The sequence below is a fragment of the Argentina anserina genome, chromosome 3 (assembly GCF_933775445.1).
Source record: "Argentina anserina chromosome 3, drPotAnse1.1, whole genome shotgun sequence".
Taxonomy (NCBI): Eukaryota; Viridiplantae; Streptophyta; class Magnoliopsida; order Rosales; family Rosaceae; genus Argentina; species Argentina anserina.
The window spans coordinates 3150023-3172762 of NC_065874.1; the positions used below are offsets into that span (position 1 = coordinate 3150023).

The window sequence follows — 22740 nt, forward strand, 5'->3', positions numbered from 1 at the left end:
ATGATGCTACATTTATATGATTTATTTGGCAATTTATTTATTTCTGACCTAGTTGCATCTATGAACAAGTAAAATACAACTAATATATCTTCAAAATAAACTCATAAAAAACTTCAACCATTTTCATATCATATTTTTGCTATCACTCTGATTTGTATTATATAATGGTGTGACTTTAGAGACCACCTCTCCATCTCAAACTCCACAACTCCAAAAAACCCATTTGATCCCTTCCTTCTGCCTCTCTGCAAAAACCAACACCTTTTGACTCTCTGTCTTCCTATTCTTCTTCATCTCCATCGAAAACCCAATAAAGCTTTAACCTTTACGTTGTTTCTAGTCCCATTCCCAACACCCCAATTCCCAAAGTGCCCTCCTCTTTCTCTCTTTCTCTCTTTCTCACTCCCTCGAAATCCCAAGCGTTCAAAGATAATGATGAAGAAGAAAATGTGGCTGTTTTCTCACTGATCTTCCTCTCCAAAACCCCCCCTTAAATCCTTTTCTGCGCTTCCCCTAATGGAAGGTATGAACAAACCCACAACAAGAAGTGTCACTGCCTTTGGTGTAGCCAACGTTATAGACAACACAGCTCAAAGCTTCCCTCTTTCAAAGCTCTCCTTCTGGTTCGCCCCAACGACTCGCCCACCTGGTCTTCTCTTCTCCAGCTTCGGTTCGTAGTAGTAGAACTCAAACAAGAACTAGAAGAAACCAAAAACAAAGTTTCAATCTTTTGTCGTAGTTGACTAGTTGTGTTGCTCAAAGTTAGGATTTTTATGGCGTTTTATAGCTTTAACTCAAACTCCTCAATCGGGTCGGACTATTTCAACCCGTTTGCGCATCATGGGTCGGGTGGTGGTTTGAGAAACGGGTCTGTGCAGGTTCTTCCACACTCTTTGGTGTTGGACAGTGAGAAAGGTGAGCTTGTTAAGGCTCCAGCTAGAGTGGGGAAGAAGGGTGTTTCAGAAGCTAAGGCTTTGGCGGCTTTGAAGAATCACAGTGAGGCTGAGAGGAAGAGAAGAGAGAGAATCAATGCACATCTCTCCACTCTTCGTGGACTTGTTCCCTGCAATGAAAAGGTCAGTGAGTTATTTCATGTTTTGGTTTGGATCAAATTTGTATTGCTCATATGTTTTAGTTTTGGTATGTTGCAATGTTATTGATTTCTTTGGTTGTGAAATTATTAATGTGTATAGTTATTGGACAACATTGCTAGGAGGTAGGAAGAAATTTATATACTGAAGTTTGAAGTACTTTCTAGAATAGATATGTAACATTCTTGTTGAGGAAAAGTAATGAGCTTTTTTCTTGTGACTGAGAGAGTGATAAATTGGGCTGAAATTTTTGATTTTGTGTTGTGAGGCCCTTAGATTACAAGAGAAAAGGGAACAGTACATGTCAAATTTTGGTCAGCAACTGTATAGGGTATCAGGGAATGTAGCTTATTTTAGCAACGTCTCATTTTCGTTGCAAAAATGAAAAAGATCCTCTGTTTGATCCAGAGATAGAGAGTGAGAGATTCAACAAATAAAACAAGGATCACTTAGGAAGATCGTGGGAACTGATCACAGGAAAATTGCACGGCAAGGCTCAGGGGCTAATAGTTTCTCGCTTTTAGTTATCTTGCTCTGAGCCATATTTAGCAGAAGTATCTGTGTTTATATATTCTTTATTGAAATTTTGCTCCAAGAATCTTTGAGTGAGTAGTACAACATAACCGTCATAATGCCATATGCTCGTATTGTTGAATTGTGAAGTTTACAGGAAGAGAAAGGTTCATTCATTTTTCTGTGCACGTCATTCTAATTAACATAGAATTTTCTGATGTACATTTATGCCTTTGGGAGTCAACTCTGTATGTGGAAGTTGCAGAAGTCAACTTCAAGATATGTTTATATATTATTGTGAACTAAAATGGAGAGATCATACTCTCAAGTTTATGCAGGACATGTTCCATAGTTTGAACTTAATTAGTGAAATCTGCAGTAACTGTCTGTATGCTTACTGCTTAACGACTAAGTTTGATTATTTGCATTTTCAAATAAAGAATTTTAACATAACTTACAGTTAGGGTTACATTCTCATATGCTAGGAATTTAGAATAGAGATGAAGAGGAAGAAAAATTAAAAGGTTTGCATATCTCTTAGGTACAGCACACTACGCATTACGTGGAAGGAAAACTGAAAATAGAGACTGTGTGGCTGAGAAACTCTGACTTAGTTTATAATATCACCAAGTCAACGACACCATTAAACATTATAATTGAGTAGGCTAATCAGATTCATACTGAGCCTAAGATTTATATATTAGTTTATAAGCCTGTGGTTGTTAAACAGTAAATTTATTTAGGTGATGATTTGCTGTCGATGCCAACAGTACGTAACCGACCATATGACGTTTGGGATATACAGTGTACTGATGTTAATGATTGGATCATGGGGTTCCATGCCAGCTGTGTGGTAGATTCAATCAGAAGGTCTGGATCTGGATTTATTTTATGTAATGTGTCTTGCTCAACCGTTTCAAATGATTTTATATTACATCTGGATGTAAGCAAGAAACAGATGTATGGGGAAAACTTAACCAGTACAGGGGTTTTCCAATAGGATAGAGATCTTTCTAGCCACAGCTTGAAGAACGTAGGGGGGAGGGTTAAAAACAAGTCTACTTAGGACAACTTAAAGTAGGTGGAAATTGTATTGGAGTTAGCTTGGTGGTTATTAGGCGGCTTTGTTGAGATAAGTTAATAAGGTTTGCACTATTAGAAAAGAAGACAAGCTTGCAGATCTTGCTAAATGTTGTCGGCAGGTTCATCCGGTTCCAAATGATCCACTTTATAAATTATGTATGCATTACTTACATAGTTATCTTTTTCTGTCGTAATAATACTTCTGGGCTTCTAACAATGGATGTTTATGTATTCCTGTAAATATAATCACTTATGCAGCTCTTGCTGTTACTATCAATAATTGCTTGTCTGAAACATAATTATGAAATTCTATTCTGACGAGTCTTTAACCTTAACCTATCTGCAACTTACAGATGGACAAAGCTGCATTACTTGCTGAAGTTATCCGCCAAGTCAAAGAATTGAAGAAGATTTCCCTAGAATCCAGCAAGGGTTTTCTCATTCCAATTGATGCCGATGAAGTAAAGGTGGAACACTATGACAGTGGGGTAGCAGATGGAACCATATCCTTGAGGGCATCCATCTGCTGTGAGTACCGCCCTGAGCTTCTCTCTGACCTAAAAGAGGCTCTTGATTCCCTTCACTTGAATATGGTGAAGGCAGAAATGGCAACCTTGGGAAACCGAGTGCATAATGCATTTGTTTTGACAGGCTTCAAAGAGGGAAATAACATTGCTGACGCATACCAACTCCTAGCAAATTCCGTACACCGTGCCCTGAGTTCTGTCCTCAACAAGGCCTCAGTCTTGCCCGAATACTCTCCTCGGACAACGCTGCCAAGTAAAAGACAAAGAATCTCTTACTTTGAAACCTCAAGCTCATCCTCATGATTAGGAGCAAGATTTGTTGGTGGCAGTGGAGATGTGCATACTGTAATCTAGATTGGGTTTCTATATTTGTATCTTTAGACATGGATGTGTGCAAGATCGACTATTTGTGATATCTGCATGTATACTTTGTATAACAAAGACTAATAAATAATACCAAAGGCTAAACAAAGCTGCTTTATGTATATTGTGATCTCACATTGCATAGAATCCATATTTTCATTACCTCGAAAACATTCTTTATGTATGTTTGTCTACTGACACAGTCGGGATGGAAGAAAATATTGGCGAAGGAGGTTCAAAAAAAGAGAGCTGAGAAGCTTTACGCTGTTGGAAAGTAGATCTTGAAGGAACACCAATTTGGGCTAAGCCCATGACGTTGAAGCAAACATAAATAAATCTCCACCTTGGCTTCACGTTCTACGTATCCCATAAGACATCATGTGTTGTATCAAATGTTGCGCTCCGGATATCCCCATAGGGATCAAATGTTACGAATACCAATCAAGTCCAAGCAATGCTTGAACTTGCTCAATGGAATCGGTTTCGTCAACATATCAACATGGTTGTCTTCAGTTTCCACTTTTTGGAGTTCTATGTCACCATTCTCCACCAATTGACGAATCTTGTGAAATCTGACATGAATATGTTTGGTACGATTATGAGTAACCTGGTTCTCGGCTAAATGAATAGCACTCTGACTATCACAATAAACATCCACATAGTCTTGAACTGCACCCAAGTCCTCAAGCAAACACGAAACCAAAGAGCTTCTTTTTCACCCTCTGCTACTGCCATATACTCGGCTTTTGTAGTCGACAAAGCAATAATATGTTGCAAATTCAACTTCCAACTCACTGCTCCACTAGCAAGAGTAAATACATAAGTTGTAGTTGATTTGCACTTGTCCAAATCACATGCATAATCAGTCTATATATCCAACAACACATTGATTCATCATATCATGCTGAAACACTATTCTAACATCTACATTACCAAGAATATACCGTAGAATCCATTTTAATGCTTCCCAATGACCTTTACCTGGATTATGCATATATTTACACACCCCACTTAAGGTCTGTGAAATATATGGTCTAATACACACCATAGAATACATTAAGCTACCAACAACGCTAGCATACGAAACTTTAGCCATATATTTTTTATCATCATCAGTGCTAGGAGACATAGAAGAATTAAGTTTGAAATGTGGAACAAGAGGTGTACTTACAGGTTTAGTTTTATCAACCATGCTAAACCGATATAATACATTCTTCAAATATTGTTTCTGTGACAAACATACCTTGTCTTTATATCTGTCTCTTTCAATTTCCATGCCCAAAATCTTCTTTACTTCTCCCAAATCTTTCATCTCAAATTCACCACTCAACTGTGACTTCAAGTTATCTATCTCTTCCTTGCTTTTAGATGCAATCAACATATCATTAACATATAAGAGCAAATAAATGAAAGTCTCATCATGTAGCTTGCGAAAATAAACACATGGATCATAAAGACTCCTAATGTACTTCTGACCAAACATAAAATTATCAAATCTTTTGTACCACTGCCTAGGAGACTGCTTTAGGTCGTATAATGATTTCTGCAGTTTACAAACCCATTTTCCTTACCAGCAACTTTGAAACCATATGGCTGACTCATATAGATCTCCTCATTTAATTCACCATGTAAAAATGCAGTTTTAACATCAAGTTGTACTAACTCAAGATCAAACTGTGCAACCAAGGCTAAAAAGAATACGAATAGAAGAATATTTCACAACTGGAGAAAATACCTCGTTGTAGTGTATTCTTTTTTTCTGTGCATAGCCCTTAGTTACCAATCTAGCCTTGTACCGAGATCCCTCCTTTTTAAAAAATACCCACTTGCAGCCAACTGCTCTTTTCCCGTGTGGTAACTGAGCCAACTCCCAAGCCTTGTTCTTGTGAAGAGACTTCATCTCCTCACCCATAGCATTTTCCCACTCCACCTTATTTGCATGTATTACAGCTTCTTCATAAGCAGTAGAAATTTCTTTTTCAGTCATTGGAAGTGCATAAGTCACCATATCATTGAGCCAAGCTGGCTTTAGAGCATTCCTCTTTCCTTTTCTCAATGCAATAGGTTCATCTTCCTGTGTAGACTCTTGGATTTGAGCCTCTACTTCAGTACATGTATCTCTATTAGTTGAATCATCAACTCTATGTTTTCTGAATCACCTGGAGCTTCATTAATATTTTTCTCAAGCTCCACCTGCTTCGAACTCTCTATAGTCATCTTCTGATTTTTAGAATTATTCTACTCACTCTGAATAACCATGACAGTCTCATCAAATGTAACATCTCTGCTCACAATAATCTGTATTTGGACATCATAGCCTGAATCTTTTCACACCATCACTAAAACCAAAGAAAATAGTTTTTATCTGCTCTAGGATCAAGCTTACTTTCCCTGACATGATAATAAGCAGGACATTCAAAAATATGTAAGTAATGATAATTAGTAGAGGGTTTTCCAGACCATACCTCTATAGGAGTTTTTGCCTTCATTTGCAGTTGTAGGCAACCTGTTGATAAGATGACCTGCATATGTAACTGCCTCTGCCCAAAACTCTTTGCCTAATCCAACATTATACAACATACACTGAACCTTCTCTAACAAAGTCTGATTCATGCGTTCTGCTACCCCATTTTTTTGCGGGGTTACTCTAACTGTGAAGTGCCTCACAATGCCCTCATCTTAACACAATTTCAAGAACGGATGAGACTTGTACTCACCACCATTATCTGACATGAGCCTCTTAATTTTTCGACCATTCTGAGTCTCAATCATCTTCTTCCATTTCACAAATATATATAAGACTTCATCTTTATGCTTCATGGTGTACACCCATACTCTTCTAGAGAAGTCATCAACAAAAGTAACATAATACCGCTTACCTCCCAAATATGTAGTCTTTGTGGGTCTCCATACTGTGTGAACATAATCTAAAGCTCCTTTAGTATGATGAATTATTGTACCAAACTTTACTCTAGTCTGCTTTCCCAAAACACAATGTTCACAGAATTTCAATTTGCAAGTCTTTGCACCTTTCAACAAGCCTTGCTTCACCAATCCATGCATAGCTTTGCTCGGATACCAATTGTTGTGCGGAAGCGGCTAATAATATCACAAACTCAGGGCCAATAATTTCATAATCTGGTAGTGTCTGCATCATCTGTAATCTCAGAAACTGTTGTTTTACTTGTCATTGTACTACCGTGTAGAAAATACAAGTTTCTTTCTCTAGTACCCTTCATTATCACAAGTGAACTAGAAACAACTTTAGCAACATCATTCCTCAATATATTATGTACCCCTTTTGACTCCAAAGTTCCAAAGAAATCAAATTTTTTTTCAAGTTCAGAACATACCGAACGTTTGTTAATTCTCTAACAGTCCCATCATGCATCTTGAGACGAACTGTACCAAGCCCTCTGGTTCTGCAAGGACTATCATTACCCATAAGAACTAGTCCACCATCCAATTTCCTCAAAATAGAGAACCATTCCTTGTTAGGACACATGTGGTGGGTACCACCCGAATCCATTATCCATCTATCAGAATAATCAAGTATCAATAAGCTTACCAAAACCAAATTAATCTCAATGTCTTCAAAGTAATCTGCACTCAAAGCAAAATCGAAGTCGTCGTCATCTTCAATCTTCGCCACATTCACTTCTGAGTCTTTCTTGTCTCTAGTCTTCAACTTGGGACAATCTTTCTTCCAATTCCCCTTTTGACAACATAAGACACACTCATCTTTTGTAGGAAATTTATTTCTTAACTTGGAACGAGATTTACCTCTCTTTCCACCTAACTTTATGTCATCTGATCTGCCTCTTGCTACAAGTGCTTCACCCGACACTTTATCTAATTGTTTCTCCTTCTTTCTACACTCATTATTAATCAATGAATTGCACACATAATCAAATTTCACTTCATTCTTTCCATGCAACAATGTTGTAATCAAATCCTCATACTCGTCAGAAAGAGAATTCAACAAACACAAAGCTTTATCCTCATCATCAATTTGAACATCTAAATTAATCAAATCTGCAAGTATCTTATTGAAATCATTGATGTGTTCAGTCATAGAAATACCTTATTTGTAGTTGAACTGGAAAAACCTCATTTTCAGGTGAAACCGACTTTCTGCACTCTTGACCATGTACTGATCTTCTAACTTCTTTCATAGCTCCTTTGCTGAAGTTTCCCTCATAATATAGAGCTTTTGATCCTTTGCAAGACACAATCTAATAGAACCACAAGTCCACTTATTAATCTGCTTCCACTCCGAATCAGTCATGTCACCTGGTTTGTCTTCAAAAGCAATATCCAATTCATGTTGATACAAGACATCCATCATCTCACACTGCCATATGCCAAAATTATTTGTTCCATGGAACTTTTCAACTTCAAATTTGGCATTGCCAATTAATGGTCTAGCAAGCAAAGAACCTGAAGACGACTCAGTTCCTTTCTTTTTCTTCTCACCGTTAACATTATTGTTAACCATGATTTCCAAACAATATTAATATCAATCCCAATTCGGAACCTGCTCTGATACTAGTTTGTTGTGCGGAAGCGTAAACAAACAACAATATTGATATGGAATAATAAAGAAAAGAAACACAATGACACAAGCTTTATAGTGATTCACTCAATCAATGTGATTGAGCTACATCCACCCCCGGAACCGGCAAATATTTCACTATGATCAAATATGAGAAACAAACAACTAGAGTTAATAATAACTCTCTCTCCACCGAAACCCAATACACCCAATTCTCTTCGAGCCTTCTCTATAATACAAACAATAGAACACGAAGTGATGGTATATTGTAGCCTTTGAGGTTTTATGTTTCTCTCTCCCTTTGATACCAATATGGCTGCCAACTTCACATGTATATATATATATATATATATATATATATATATATATATATATACAGTCTCTATCCAGAGTGAAGCTTCACTCTGAAATTACAAAGTGAAGTTCTAATTTTGGAACACTTTTCGGTCAAATGTTTTCACCATAAGCGATTCAATAGTTAGGTATGTTATTCAAGATCATCTCTACAAAATTTCATCCAATTTAACAATGATTTGAGCTTTCAAAATTGAGATTTACACAAACGGTTCACGTTGAACAGTTTTAATTCATTCATTGATTTAATCTAATTTCAATACCTTAACGATGTCTGAATTAGATGAAATTTTATAGAGATGATCTTGAATAGCATACATAACTATTGAATTGCTTATGGTGAAAATATTTGACCGAAAAGTGTGCTAAAATTAGAACTTCACTCTGTAATTTCAGAATGAAGCTTCACTCTGGATAGAGACTGTATATATATATATATATATATATATATATATATATATATATATATATATGACTTCAATTTGCTAGAAACCATAGCATCTACAACTCACATGATAACTTAAGGAACACCAATTTGGGCCAAGCCCATGATGTTGAATCCAACATCAATAACCGTAGTAACACATGACAATACCTAGTGGTCCTAAACATGAGTGGAAGGAGATACATACTTGTACAAGAAGAGAGTATATATTCCTAAATGTGAATGTAAAGAATTCAATTCAGCCTAATACACTTTTCATATATAGTAGAAGAATTCTGGTCATACTGATCATCAATAACTCCAAACCACAACCACGTCTCTGTATTTTCGCCTATCATGGATTTGCCTTCTTTAGAAAGAAAGAGACAAAGAACGGCTGCTGAGTCAGCCGATGACGCAGCTCGTAAGATTCAAGAAAACGTAATAAGGTGGTAGATCGATAATTTCAACAAGCTATATGGTCATGGTCGAGTTGTTGAGGTAGAAGAAAAAGTAGCATCACAAGCATAAGCGCAAAGTGGTATGAGCTTCCTACTGAGCTACTAGAGTTGATCTTCATAAAACTCATACCTTCCATCTTGGCTTTAGAGACATCCTATACTTTAAAGGCGTATGTGATGGTTGGAGAGCCGCTGCAAAATCATGTAGCTCTTACGTTCGGTTACCTAGGATTCCATGTCTCTTGCTTCCTAACCAGAAAAATTGGTCCCTATTAGATCCCAACTCTGATAAGGTGTACACGATGAGGAACATGGTACCATTGCTGGTATATCTTATGGTCCCTATTTGATCCCAACTCCCTATTCGACTTGTTTCCTACTGGCACCATTGTTGGTACATCTTATGGGTGGATTGTCATGTTTGACAAAGTAGGTTGGAACAAATCAAAAGCACATATCATTAACCCGATAATAGGAGCCAGCATTCCAATCCCAGGCACACATGACCCTTCCTGAAGGTCGTAAAGAAGTTTTTCGAGCTATTATTTCGTCTGGTACGTCTTGCAACAACAACTTCGTTGTGGTAGTGAAATATGACGTTGGTAGACTAGCATATTATAAACATGGAGACCAAGACATGTCCTGGAAAAAGTTAGATGATGGTTGTCGTGGAGACATGCCCTACAAATATCCAATTGTACGTGTTTCATGATGACCATCTTGTTATTTAAGCGTGGCACCTTACTAAGGTTTGGAACTTCAAGGAAGGCCATACTTTAAGACATGATTATAAAAAAAGACTCAAGATAAGACATTATTTTGAAAACAAAATAACTCAATTTTTAAAAGATTCTCCTTATTTTGAATTTATATCTAATGGTAGTTGAGTATGAATTCTACCATTAGTAGCTGACCGTGTAAACATGTTTGATTGACATCTTTCGGCATTGTCGATTTGTCAACATAGGCCGGAATAGTTTTTATTTTATAACCGTCGTATGATAATCATACTTCAGATGATGGCTTTTATTTTAGGCCGTCGCGTGACTTTGTTTCAGACGACGGGTTTTAACAAGCCGTTGTGTGACTCAGTAAGTGAAACAGTAAATACTTCAAGAAGAAGAGGTAAATACTGGTCACCCTCCTCCTTGAAGAGTAAGAGGTAAATACTTCAAGAACTTTTCTTCTCAAGAAAAAACTAAAACAAGTCAGAAACAAGAAGAAGAGGGCTTCACAAATCATGGAGGCCAAGAACAGCGAGCAATCCATCCTTCAATTCGCACCGTTCCAGAGCTCAGTCGACGAGGGTTTCTGGCACAGATTGTCTTCTCTGAAGCTCAACAAGTTCGGCATCGACGACTCTCCAATCCCCATCACTGGTTCGCGCTCTTTTCCCTTGTCTTCCTTTTTGCTCTCAGAGAATCTGATTCAATCTTCACAGAAACAATAAAGAACGAAACTTTAAGCCGAATTAGGTTGTGGGTTCTTGAAAGTTCTAATATTTTTTTGAACTCTGTTCTGTTTTGGGTGCTCTTTGGTCCTCTGCTTGACCTGTTATAAGTTTAGGAAGAATCAGAAAGACTTGAGTTTATATTGGTGGAAAAGAATAGTAGGCATTGAAGAAAAGTGTGTGTTAACTTGGGTTCAATTGGCATTAGTTAGTTTATGATCTGTTGAACATTTACAGGTTTGATTCAGAGATGAATATAATAATCCGAGATGTGGATTGGTTCTGTTTTTACAGGATTCTATGCGCCGTGCTCACATTCTCGGGTGTCAAATCATTTGACTCTTCTAGCTGAGTCTTTGCCTTCGGATTCGAGTGAAGAGTCGAGTGAACCGGCTGTGAGTCGGGGTAATAGGAATAGATGCTCTGTTCCCGGCATTCTTTACAACACCAACACGGTGGAAAGCTTTCATGCACTTGACAAACAGGGATTGCTTAAAGCAGAAGCGAGAAAGGTAACCGATTTAGTAAACGATACAGCATTGTAGTATTCAGTTGAATTATGGTGTAGATATGTGATTCTGATTCGGTCAGAGTGTCAGACTACTAGTGAATGCAGATGTTGCATAGTTATAATATGCGTCTTGTTTATAATTAGATTTTGGAAGACATGCATCATAATACATGCGCTTCTTGATTATATTCAGATTTGGGAAGACATTCAGAATGGAAAAGCTTTGGAGGATAGTTCAGTACTCTCCAGGTTTCTCCTTATCTCTTTTGCAGACCTTAAAAGATGGAGCTTTCATTACTGGTTTGCCTACCCGGCTCTGGTGCTTGATCCTCCAGCAACATTGGTTAATTTGAAACCAGCTTCACAAGTTTTTAGTGTGGAGGAGGTATGTAGGATAACTTTATCACTCTACCACATTACTAAGCTAGTTAAGTAGTTATTACTTATCTAACGTCTGGACCTTCGTAAATTTCTTAGGCAGAATCTGTCACGTCTGTATTAAATGACTGGCGCGGTTCGAGCTTAACTACAGGTATATTTATATATGCGGTTATACACAAGCATCTTTGATATATTGTAGTGGGATATTGTCTTATATAGTTTAGTTTACCTGTAGAATGTAGATTTTGTGCCTCTCTAACCTAAGGTATCTGATGCAGATGTGCCGTTCTTTTTGGTTGTAATTGGTTCAAATTCATGTGCTTCCATTAAGCATCTAAGGGATTGGGAATCCTGTCAAAGTGCTTCTTATCAGAAGGTCGGTCTGCTTAACGCTTGGTTTTGAATTGTAGTTGATCATTTAGCTGATAGAAAACTAGAATTTATTTTCCGTAGAACTTCTGTTCAACTTAGAACTACTCTTCACATGTGGTTTATAGGTCCTATTTGGATTCTACGATCCATCTCATCTTCCAAAGAACCCTGGTTGGCCGCTTCGGAACTTGCTTGCACTTATTGGATCGAGATGGGATCTTAAGTCTGTTAGCTTCCTATGCTATAGAGAGACTCGTGGTTTTGCAGATCTGGGATTGTCTCTTGTTGGTGAAGCCCAGATTACAGTTCAACAAGGTAGAACTGCAGAAATTGGGCAACAGCCCCTTTCGGATGAAGTATCTCTCTTCTACAGTTTTAATGTGCTTGAACACATAGGTTAACTAAGATTTTTCTTTTACCTGATTAGGATGGGGAGATTATCATACACCTAATGCAGTGGGGTGGGAACTTAACAAAGGCAAAAGAGCACCGAGGTGCATTAGCCTGGCTAAATCTATGGATCCAACTAGGTGTGTTGCCTGCATTGTCTTTCTGTTGTCCATAATACTATTGGACCATTGATATCTTAGTGCCTTATGACAATTTTCACAGGTTGGCGGTATCTGCTGCTGATTTGAATTTGAAATTGATGAGATGGCGTGCTTTGCCTTCTCTCAACTTAAGTACCTTGTCCTCTCTCAAGTGTCTCCTCCTTGGAGCAGGTACACTTGGATGCCAGGTTGCTCGCATGCTTATGGTGAGTGCTCAATAAGTCACAACTTACAAATGAATTTCTGATTCCGTCTATCAGATGATTAAATTTTAGGCGTGTCACAGGCTTGGGGCGTGCGGAAAATTACATTGGTTGACAATGGCAGGGTGGCTATGTCTAATCCCTTGAGGCAATCCCTGTACACCTTAGATGACTGTCTAAACGGTGGTGAATTTAAAGCTGTAGCAGCAGTTAACAGTCTCAATAAAATATTTCCAGCCGTGGTAATTATCTGATTTTTCTGCCCTTTTTCTTGTTGAAAATGAAATCTCTGTCCTTGTGTATATTGTTGCTTTTCTAATATTATCGATACATCCTTTGATCTTTTATCAGGAAGCAGAGGGTATTGTCATGGCTATACCAATGCCTGGACATCCCATTCCTAGTCAAGAAGAGCAGAGTGTGCTTGATGATTGTAGGCGCCTGCATGACTTAATTGATTCGCATGATGCAGTTTTTCTGTTAACGGATACAAGAGAAAGTCGGTGGCTGCCTTCTCTTCTTTGTGCCAATACTAACAAGGTATGTGGGCTCGATCCTTTAAAAGCTTTCAACTCGGTACAGTTAGATACTGTCTTCTCATATTTTGATCAAGAGCTCTATTTTTATAGCTATCATTCACCTATAATCATCATTTGCTTGCCTGCAGATTACTATAACTGCAGCTCTGGGGTTTGATAGCTTTTTAGTTATGCGCCATGGAGCAGGCCCATGCAGCTATAGCCATGACTCAAAATCTGAAGCTACAAATGCTTTATCCACTGATCTGAACAACCTTGCACTGACTGATAGAAATGGAGGGCACAGATTGGGATGCTACTTCTGCAATGATGTGGTTGCGCCTATTGATGTAATTTTCTGGATTGTAAATAAAATATATTACAGCCGTATCATGTATGCATTTGTAGTTCAGCCATAAGCCTTTCGTTCTTTGTGCAGTCAACTGCCAACCGCACCTTGGACCAGCAATGCACTGTCACACGACCAGGCCTCGCTCCTATTGCCTCAGCTCTTGCAGTTGAGCTCTTAGTTGGCATTCTTCATCACCCTGATGGGTAAGTCTTTGAAATGAAGCCTCTGCTGATTTATTAGTTTTTTTTTTTCTGAGTTTTGCAAAGCTTTTTGTCGTCTTAGTTAAGGTCTAGAATTGCATTTTGGTTTTTCTCAATGGTTCTCCTAAAATTCTGGTGTTAAACTGCACTCATGTTCAGGATATTTGCCAAAGGTGAAATTGCAAACTCTAGTAATAACGGAAGCAGTGAGCAACCTCTTGGTATTTTACCACATCAAATCCGCGGTTCCCTTGGACAGTTTTCACAGATGACACTTGTAGGCCACTCCTCAGACAGTTGCACAGCTTGTTGCAGCATTGTAAGTTTTACGTTAAATTATTTATCTATACATCTTAATTCCGAACTGCTGATGTCAGAAGCGCTCCCGTATTTGTAACTTACTATCTACTTGTCCCTGAAAATTGAATAATATTAGGTGGTGTCGGAATATCGGAAAAGGGGAATGGACTTTATACTACAAGCAATCAACCATCCCACATATCTGGAGGATGTGACTGGACTAACAGAGTTGATGAAAACAGCTACTGCATTTCAGATGGATTGGGATGATGGAACTGATGATGATGATGATTGTGTCGAAATTTAATGTTCTTTCTTGTTTCTAGGAGGGGGTTCAAAATCATTCACGTTGTAATTAACTTGTTCTCACTGTACAGGTAACCTAGGAAATTACCACTCTAGTTTATCTCTAACGTGATCAATTGTTAATTGTACTACTCTCTAATCTCCACAAGTATATACTCATTTCAACACCTTTACAGCCCTTTAAAGTATATTGCTGTTTCTGAAATCTCGTATGCTACAAGAGTATTGCTCAATCGTAAGGAATACAGTAACTGTGAGTCAGTGAGACGCACAAAATCTGATCAGTCAATTATGAAATTCTATTGTAGTGCTGAGAACGACGTCGATAGGGTAAGTTGGAATGAAATTGTCAACTTATAAAGTGGAGATTGTGACCTGAGAATTGGGTGTCACATACCAAAGCATTATAAGTTGGCAGCTTGAAAGATCTGGCCAATCTAGCTTCTCGACCTGGTCCTTCCACTGACATTCGACGTCCGAGTAATTGAATGGTGCAGCGACCATGAACTTGAAATTCTTCAACGTTCTTGCCCTTGTAGCACGTGGTTCCGTGCCGCCGCCCCACCGCCGACCGAAACCTTAAAATGCCAAAACTTCCCATCCAGAACTTGAAACGAAGCTTCAAATTCAGCAGAAAAGGCAATAGTGTTTCACAAAGAAAAAGCTCAAAGTCTTGCCACTTATGAAGTCTACATAGCAAAGACTAGCATATAATCGAGTACTCGTTGGCTCTGGTTCGCTCTTTTTGTCTCACTTAGTCTCGTGAATCATCATGTCCAGGAATGTGGTTAGGACTTGTGGAAGATGATCATATCCTTATAAGGAAGTGCATCTGTTGTTGGTTCTGGAAATTACCTCAGTTGTCAGAGTAGCTATTACCAGTTAGAAACTTAACTAGGTTAATTAGAAATATATTTTTTTTCATTTTTCTCTGTAGAGATTTAGAACCGAAACACGGCCTCAGTAGAAGAATATTTTGTTAAAATATACTATGGAAGTATAGAAATATGAATCTATTCATGTTAGAATTGTAACAAATAAGTGGAAAATTCATTCTTTAAGAAAAAATAATTAATTAAAAGAAAGAGAGTGAAGAAAATGGGAGTAAAAGAAAATTAGATATAATTTAGCCAAAGAAAGAGGAAAAAATAAATAGAGAATGATGAAAACTTATGTTTGAGGCTAAGAGAATTCAAACCTCGAACTCATAGGAATTGAAGTGAGCTGGAGGATTTGCCAACTGAACCAGGGTTCATTTCATTATAAAACTGCAGTTGATTAATTATATCTTCAATTTTCGTATGGGCTACAGTCCATAGAACCCACCACATGTATCCGCCCCTGGCTATTACTTCCACCAGAACTTGTATTTTAGTGGACTCCCCATTTCGGGTTTTAGGGTCAGTTTTTTCCATATGTAGAAAGTCATGTATGTCAGATGCATCACGTTACTAGGATATCTACAATTTTCGAGTAAACGTCACGCAAACAAACCATACGGTAACAAAAATTCCCGGCATTATTTTCTCTTCAAAAGAATGAAGATTTAGGAGACATTTTATTTAAACTATTTAGTGTTTGTCTTACTAAACATCAATATACAACAATATTTTCACCATAGTGAAAACCTTTTTCATTACACATCCTATATATCTACGTACACGAACACATGGTCATATAGATCAAAAGATTTGCAAATCACCTTGAATTGTGCTTATGTTGATCTAGACTTCGATGATGTACGATTATGGATTCGATCGCCTCGTAAAAGGAAGATCTTGAATACTAGCTGTACCAGATGTAATATGTGATATAGGGTAAAGTCTAGGAAATGCTGAGTTCAAGTTTAGTGTTCATCATATCTATTATATCATATACATCAATTAATTGATTCGTTTTTAGGTTGTCGGCAGGATAATTGGCAACACGTACATTGGAACTTTGACACTTGGCAAATATCATAGATGCTTTTGTAAGGACTTTTAGGCTAATAAGGAAGGATCGTGGTACACATCACATAAGCACCAAGCTAATTTCTTCACACCTCGAGGTTTAACAAATGTATGCAGCTATGCTTTTACGGCCTTCCACGAGGGAGAAATTCAATCAGCGTGTTATGCATATAGGGGCTTCAATGATCGATGGATGATATCTTGTTAATGGAAATCTACGTCATGAACTCGTGATCGTATATATCTAATATGTGTATGTAATATGTATGGCCTCTTAATGCGACTCCACCGAGCATTTTGAACAAGCTAGAAGGAGTCAATAATGGTGATCAATATTGTCACAAATACGTACTCTAAGTGGTGCACTAACTTCTATAGTTCCAAGTACATTCTTAAGAATCTTAACCAACACCAAACGAGTTGGATAAACCAAGAAAAAAAAATTAGGCATAAACCAATTATCCGTTGATAAGTAAAGAAGATAAAGATCAATGCAGATGAAACTCGAACAGCAGATTGACGCACTTCTTAGTTCTTACCATGCATGAGCATTGATGCAGTGTTGAGGAACTACGTACTAGACCACAGATATTGTTAATAAATTTGTATATAAATACGATAACACTTTTCATTATGTATCAGAAGTCAATCAAGTCACATAGCTATTGATCATGTAAGTTAATTTCTTTTAATTTAGCTGACATCAACCTATATATCACAGTGAAATCTGAAAAGATCGAGGGAAGTAGATGAAGAAATGAAAGCCTCTACTTCTTTAATGTTTCAATTTGGTGGCCGTTATTTGGCCAAGCTAGCCATTCATGCCATTGGAGGACTTGACTCATCCATTTTAGACGTGCTGTATTAAACAAAGAGATGTCCAGTTGTCCACTTTCTCCCTGATTTTGGACGGTTATAGGTTTTTTTTTCCCAATTCATGATAACTGATATGGGAATTAACCTAACTAACATATATATAGAATATAGACCCTTTTAATTTGTATCATAGAATATTATAGACCTTGATCGATTTGCAAGAATATTATGCAGAAAGCTGCAGGTGCAACATTGCCAAAGATGTTCGATAGACCGAATCAGGCAGCTGGTGCAATAGTGCCTAATTCATTGTTTCAACTTTCAAGCACAGAATCCAGTTTGAAAAATCAATGTTCCATAATGTAACAGAAGGCTGTTTCGTATGTGATACTTGGTTTCTTATTCTCTATTTACCTATGTGAATGCAGTCTATCACAATAAGTACATATTGATCAAGATGGAAGCGGATTCATAATTTTCTTTTTCTTTTTTGAAATAAAGAGGATGTTGTAACGACCCCAAAATTTCGAGCTTAAAAACTCAAAATTCTAAAGTCGTTAAACACAAAATAATCTCAAATAAATCGAAATCATTAAAGTGTAACAGCGGATCAATTCTGAGTTCTCAATACAACTCAGTCAATCAATTATTACAACCCAAATTTATAATCCATACATAGAATGGAAATGTAATAATCCTCACAAATCACTCACAAATCTCACAAATAAAATTACACAAATCTACGCTAAAACCTCACCACAAGTAGGATACGAACGACTTCGAGCCTCTATCGTCGTCACTCAACCTCCACTAATCAGCACCTGCGGAATTATCCCCTACACCATCGAATTGGTGCACCGGGATTGTAAACACAAACCCGGTAAGCTTATAGCTCGTATGAGTAAAATCAAAATATAATTCGCATATCAAAATATACGAAAGATCACAAAACAACAAATATAAATGCCCTCATGAGTCAATGGACAGCCCATCTGGTTGTCCCAAAGAAATATGAAATGAAACGCTCATGAGAAAATTAAGTATCCCTTATGGTTACCCAATGCATTTATAATACGGGTACCAAGAACGCTGGTACACATCTGTTACCCCTCTCGTAATACACCGCCGATATTGGATAGCCACCCGCTACCCAACATCCAAAACAATCTGAGTACCCATGAGCAGATAACCACCCGTTACCTCACATGCAGTACTAAGGCAGACAGACTAGAGCTCTAACTGTATCGTAACTTTCGCCCGGCCAAAGGCTAGGTTCCGACTTGCCAAACACGTACAATAATCTCACATCATATTGTACCAATTCACGTCCGAAGACAAATCAACATTTTAACAATCTCAATGTTAAAAATCACGTACAATAATCTCACATCATATTGTACAAATCAAAATCATATGCTCGATATATCTTGTCATCAAAATGACATCATCACAATAAAATCATAACAATATATTATATAGCAAACTATATATATATGTATTTATTTACCATTTATACGATATATATATAATCCATTATATCTTATACATGTCATAATTTATAAACACGTCCGAAGACAAAACGTTAAACAAACTCCATATTAAGCTCACATGCTTGTCATCGAATTAACCAAATCCAGATGAATTCATAACAGTATATAATATAGCAAATTATATATATATATATGTACTTATTTCCATTTATACTATATATATATAATCCACTATATTGTATACATGTTGTAATTCATTATTAAATACTCTTGCAAAAATATCTTGAATCACCACGAGGGTAGATTCGTAAATATGTGAGATTTTACTTACCTTATTGACTTGAGCGTAATTCCACAATTCCCGAAGATAATTCATTTCCTTGATTTAACGATCACCTTGAAAAGATAAGAAAAGAATTTAGAATCGTTTCGTAAACCTTTAAATGCCGAAACAGTAATAATCGGTTACTGTTCAGCAATTTTCGGTTTTACGAAGTTACTGTTACTGTTCACTGTTACTATTCACGTATAAATATACAATTACTACGTATTCATGTACGTATAAATACTATATACGTATTTCTGTACGTATAAATACTATTCAAAAGTAAATACAATCTCAGTAAATAAAATTTACTAAGTTACCATTTACAATTTACCTTTTTACAATTACTGAAAGTAAATTATATTTACATTCACCATAGGTAAAAATTAATTACATTTACCGTACGTAAATAAAATTTACATTTACATTTAAATAAATTACCAAAATACCATTCTCGGAATCACTATTCACGCACCGCCGCCCGTGACGGCGCGTGGGGTGCACGCGCCACCTCCGGCAGGCCGCGCGTGGCGCTCACGCGCCACTCACTGTGGCAGCGCGTGGGGCCCATGCGCCAAGGCTAACCACGGCGCAGATCACGCCACCGCCGCCCCAATTTCCTCCCTTTTCTTCTCCCTTTCCCCTCCACGGCCTCACGCCGCCCCTAGACCCCTAGGGCGGCGGTGTTCACCAATTTCTCCCCTCCTCTGATTCTACTCCAAAATCCTCCCAAACCATCCAAAATTCATCAACAAACACACACAACCAGTAATCACATCCATTCATACCTTGATTGAAGCTAGAACCTCCGATTTGGCCTCGGAAAGGCTTGGATCGCCGGTGAATTTCAAATCCTTGGAGAGAAGTCGGATCAATAAAGTCTGGCCTCCAAGTTGAAGGCAGAGAGCATCAAGGTGAGGATCGACGTCGTACTGCCCTCCTCCGCGCCCTAGCTTCACTGGCGAAGACGCGAGTTGTGGCGGGGTAACCTCCGAGCTTCGGGTTGTCTCGAGGAAGCTAACGGCGGCGAGGCGCGATGCGGCGAGCTCGAGGGTGGCTGTGAACGTCGTCGCGAAGCTCCTTGGACCGGCGGTGAGAGACACGAAGGCCGGAGTTCGCCGGATCGAATCGAAGAATTTTCTGAAGGGAGAGGGAGAAGTTTTGATAGAACGTTTTATTAAAACGTCTATAATAAACCCTGTAAAACATCATCGTTAGTATAGAATAAGCAGGGATCGTTCTTTCCGGGGAATTGAAGGGAATTCTAAACTTTTAGTGTTAACAAATAATGGGGGGTTTGAGATTGATTATTAACTACTAAAATAAAACCTAAATTACTATTTACATGATCGACTTCTCTTTAACAAACTTAAACCAAATTTACCATTACACCACATAATTACAAGTTCGAACCTATCATGCATTCTAATTCGACCAATTACATACTTTTTAGACACCAATACAATTAGAGCCTTAGGGGATCATCTAATCATGCAAGATTTCAATTAACATTTAGATTGACTTAGGGCCTAATCTAAATTTGCATGCAATCGAATTCAATAACACTTAGAGTAGAAATCAAACAAGATTACATTTAAGCACCAAATCTTTGTTGGAGACATGTTTCATGTGTGGCGTCACCCACCATGGTTTCACATGCAAATTTCCAGAATTTTTACCACTTTTAATCAACACAAACCGAACCTACTTAGGGCATGATTCGATTTGTGTCAATATGGTTGATGAATCTAGCACTCAAACACAATCTTAGGGATTGCATCCAACCACTAAATTCTTATGCACATATCTGAAAATTATCTAAAAATATGAGAAAGATGATTAGAACACAACAATAGAAATACAAACTCATTAATTATAAGAACATAGATTTGGCATAGTCTCAAAAAAATATCAAATACAACTGAAATTTAAAACAAATACAAAACCAATATTTCCACATAAACAACAACTTACAATCTTCATAGACAAAGAATTGTAGATTAACACAAATAGACGAACCCATGGAGATGAGTTGCGAGAATCACACGTTGTAGGAACCTTGGAGGTGTGTCTTCAATGGTGAAACTCGGTGGAGATGATGATGGTTTTGGGGTGGACGGCTTGGCTAATTTGTGAGGGAAGTTTATGGTGGTGTTTTGGTAGAGTTTTGGCTCTTGAATGCTAATGAGAAGTGATCATATTTGAGAGGTGAAGCCATGTATATATAGAGGAAAGATGGAGGGTTTGAAATTGTTTCTTTCTTCCTATAATAATATCATGCTTTAATCCCTTAAATCATGGAAAGTTTTATTCCCTAAAACATGCCATGCTTTAATCCCTAAAACATGTCATGTTTTATTCCCTAAAACATGCCATGTTTTATGCCTTTAATGATCATCTTCTATTTAATTGTTGCATGACTTGGCTCCATCTCTTTTTCTTTAATTATCTCTTCAATCAAATCTGAAAATAAGAAAATAAAATCATAAGTAAGAGATAATTAGTTTCAAAACCTAACAAGGATTCCTAGTCAAACTAGGACTCTAGACCAATTATGCGTTTTTAACTCATGTAAGCACAAAAATGCATCCAATACCGCCCAAGACTCTTACTACGACTTAATGACTCAATAGTACAACAATAAGGGCTAAGAAAAGTACAAATTGAGGTAAAAACATGTTAAGAACGTCGCACAACGTGCTCCTATCAAGTTTCGGGGAGAGAGAGAGAGAGAGAGAGAGAGAGAGCGGCGGGGTGAAGGGTTTCCAGAAATGGAAACCCTAATCCCTAAAATTTACTATTTATACGAGTTTTCAAATCGGAAACTAACTTCCGACGTTAATAACTTTTACGTACGACGTCCGATTCGAACGCGTCACATACTCACGAATTCGTATCGACGAACTCTACAACTTTTGTGAAGAAAGTTTTCACAAACGATCGACGGAATAAAAGTCGATATATACGTTGCGGAAACGTAACGTTTTTCGAATTAAACGTTCCGAGAACGTTTCTGTTTTTCGTTTCGTAACAGCGAAAACATACACATTCGTTTTAATTGAATTTCACAACTTTATAGAATTCAAATCACATCAAATAATGTAATGAAATTTAGGGTTATTACATATGTTCATTAATTTGATTTGTTTGTTAATCATATATCTTAACACAATTGTTCAATCACCGAAAACATACATGTTCAAGGACAATGTCATGATGTTCTTTTTTTTTTTTTAAAGTGAGGGGAAGATAGTAGCATACTAGCTAGTTTTGGTTAATTGGGACATATCATTATAGTTGTCTAATTATCACTCAAACATTTAATCTGTCCTAACAAAATTTCAGACCCGTAATTAAGAGTCTAGAATCCGCTTTGGACTATCTTTTACATGTCTTAACGTACGCTTAAACATATATAGCTTCAATCCATATTGAGAAAAAGAGGAAGATGTTAATGATCAGCAAATGAAACCAAGCATGTGAGAAAAATCGCAACTAGTACTGATCATAAGATTGAATCGCATATACAAAAAAACAGAAACTTAAACAAAGGAGACTAGATCTCTGGATCAAAATCGCAGCACAGCCATTAATTCTGTGCATGCTTGCCACCTGTCTAACCATGATTTCGAAACTGCAGCA

General features: G+C 37.4%; 2 protein-coding genes across 2 annotated transcripts; both read left to right on the top strand.

The window, feature by feature from the left end:
• Window positions 1-212: 212 nt before the first annotated feature.
• LOC126787807 (putative transcription factor bHLH107) lies at window positions 213-3699 on the top strand. Its single transcript, XM_050513713.1, has 2 exons — window positions 213-1076; window positions 3041-3699. Exons 1-2 carry the CDS (start codon window positions 774-776, stop codon window positions 3515-3517), a joined length of 780 nt encoding a protein of 259 aa, XP_050369670.1. The 5' UTR covers window positions 213-773; the 3' UTR covers window positions 3518-3699.
• Window positions 3700-10557: 6858 nt separating this feature from the next.
• On the top strand, window positions 10558-14680 carry LOC126786636 (ubiquitin-like modifier-activating enzyme atg7). Its single transcript, XM_050512515.1, has 14 exons — window positions 10558-10750; window positions 11116-11333; window positions 11526-11717; window positions 11810-11864; window positions 11992-12089; window positions 12211-12400; window positions 12513-12615; window positions 12698-12842; window positions 12923-13081; window positions 13191-13379; window positions 13507-13707; window positions 13797-13912; window positions 14069-14228; window positions 14346-14680. Exons 1-14 carry the CDS (start codon window positions 10612-10614, stop codon window positions 14514-14516), a joined length of 2136 nt encoding a protein of 711 aa, XP_050368472.1. The 5' UTR covers window positions 10558-10611; the 3' UTR covers window positions 14517-14680.
• The last annotated feature ends 8060 nt before the right edge of the window (window positions 14681-22740 follow it).

Coding starts and splice junctions, on each gene's coding strand:
- LOC126787807 (XM_050513713.1), top strand. CDS start 774: ATGGCGTTTTATAGCTTTAACTCAAACTCCTCAATCGGGTCGGACTAT. Junction 1,077..3,040: donor TTGTTCCCTGCAATGAAAAG/GTCAGTGAGTTA, acceptor TGCAACTTACAG/ATGGACAAAGCTGCATTACT.
- LOC126786636 (XM_050512515.1), top strand. CDS start 10,612: ATGGAGGCCAAGAACAGCGAGCAATCCATCCTTCAATTCGCACCGTTC. Junction 12,616..12,697: donor AAATCTATGGATCCAACTAG/GTGTGTTGCCTG, acceptor CAATTTTCACAG/GTTGGCGGTATCTGCTGCTG. Junction 13,082..13,190: donor ATAAAATATTTCCAGCCGTG/GTAATTATCTGA, acceptor ATCTTTTATCAG/GAAGCAGAGGGTATTGTCAT.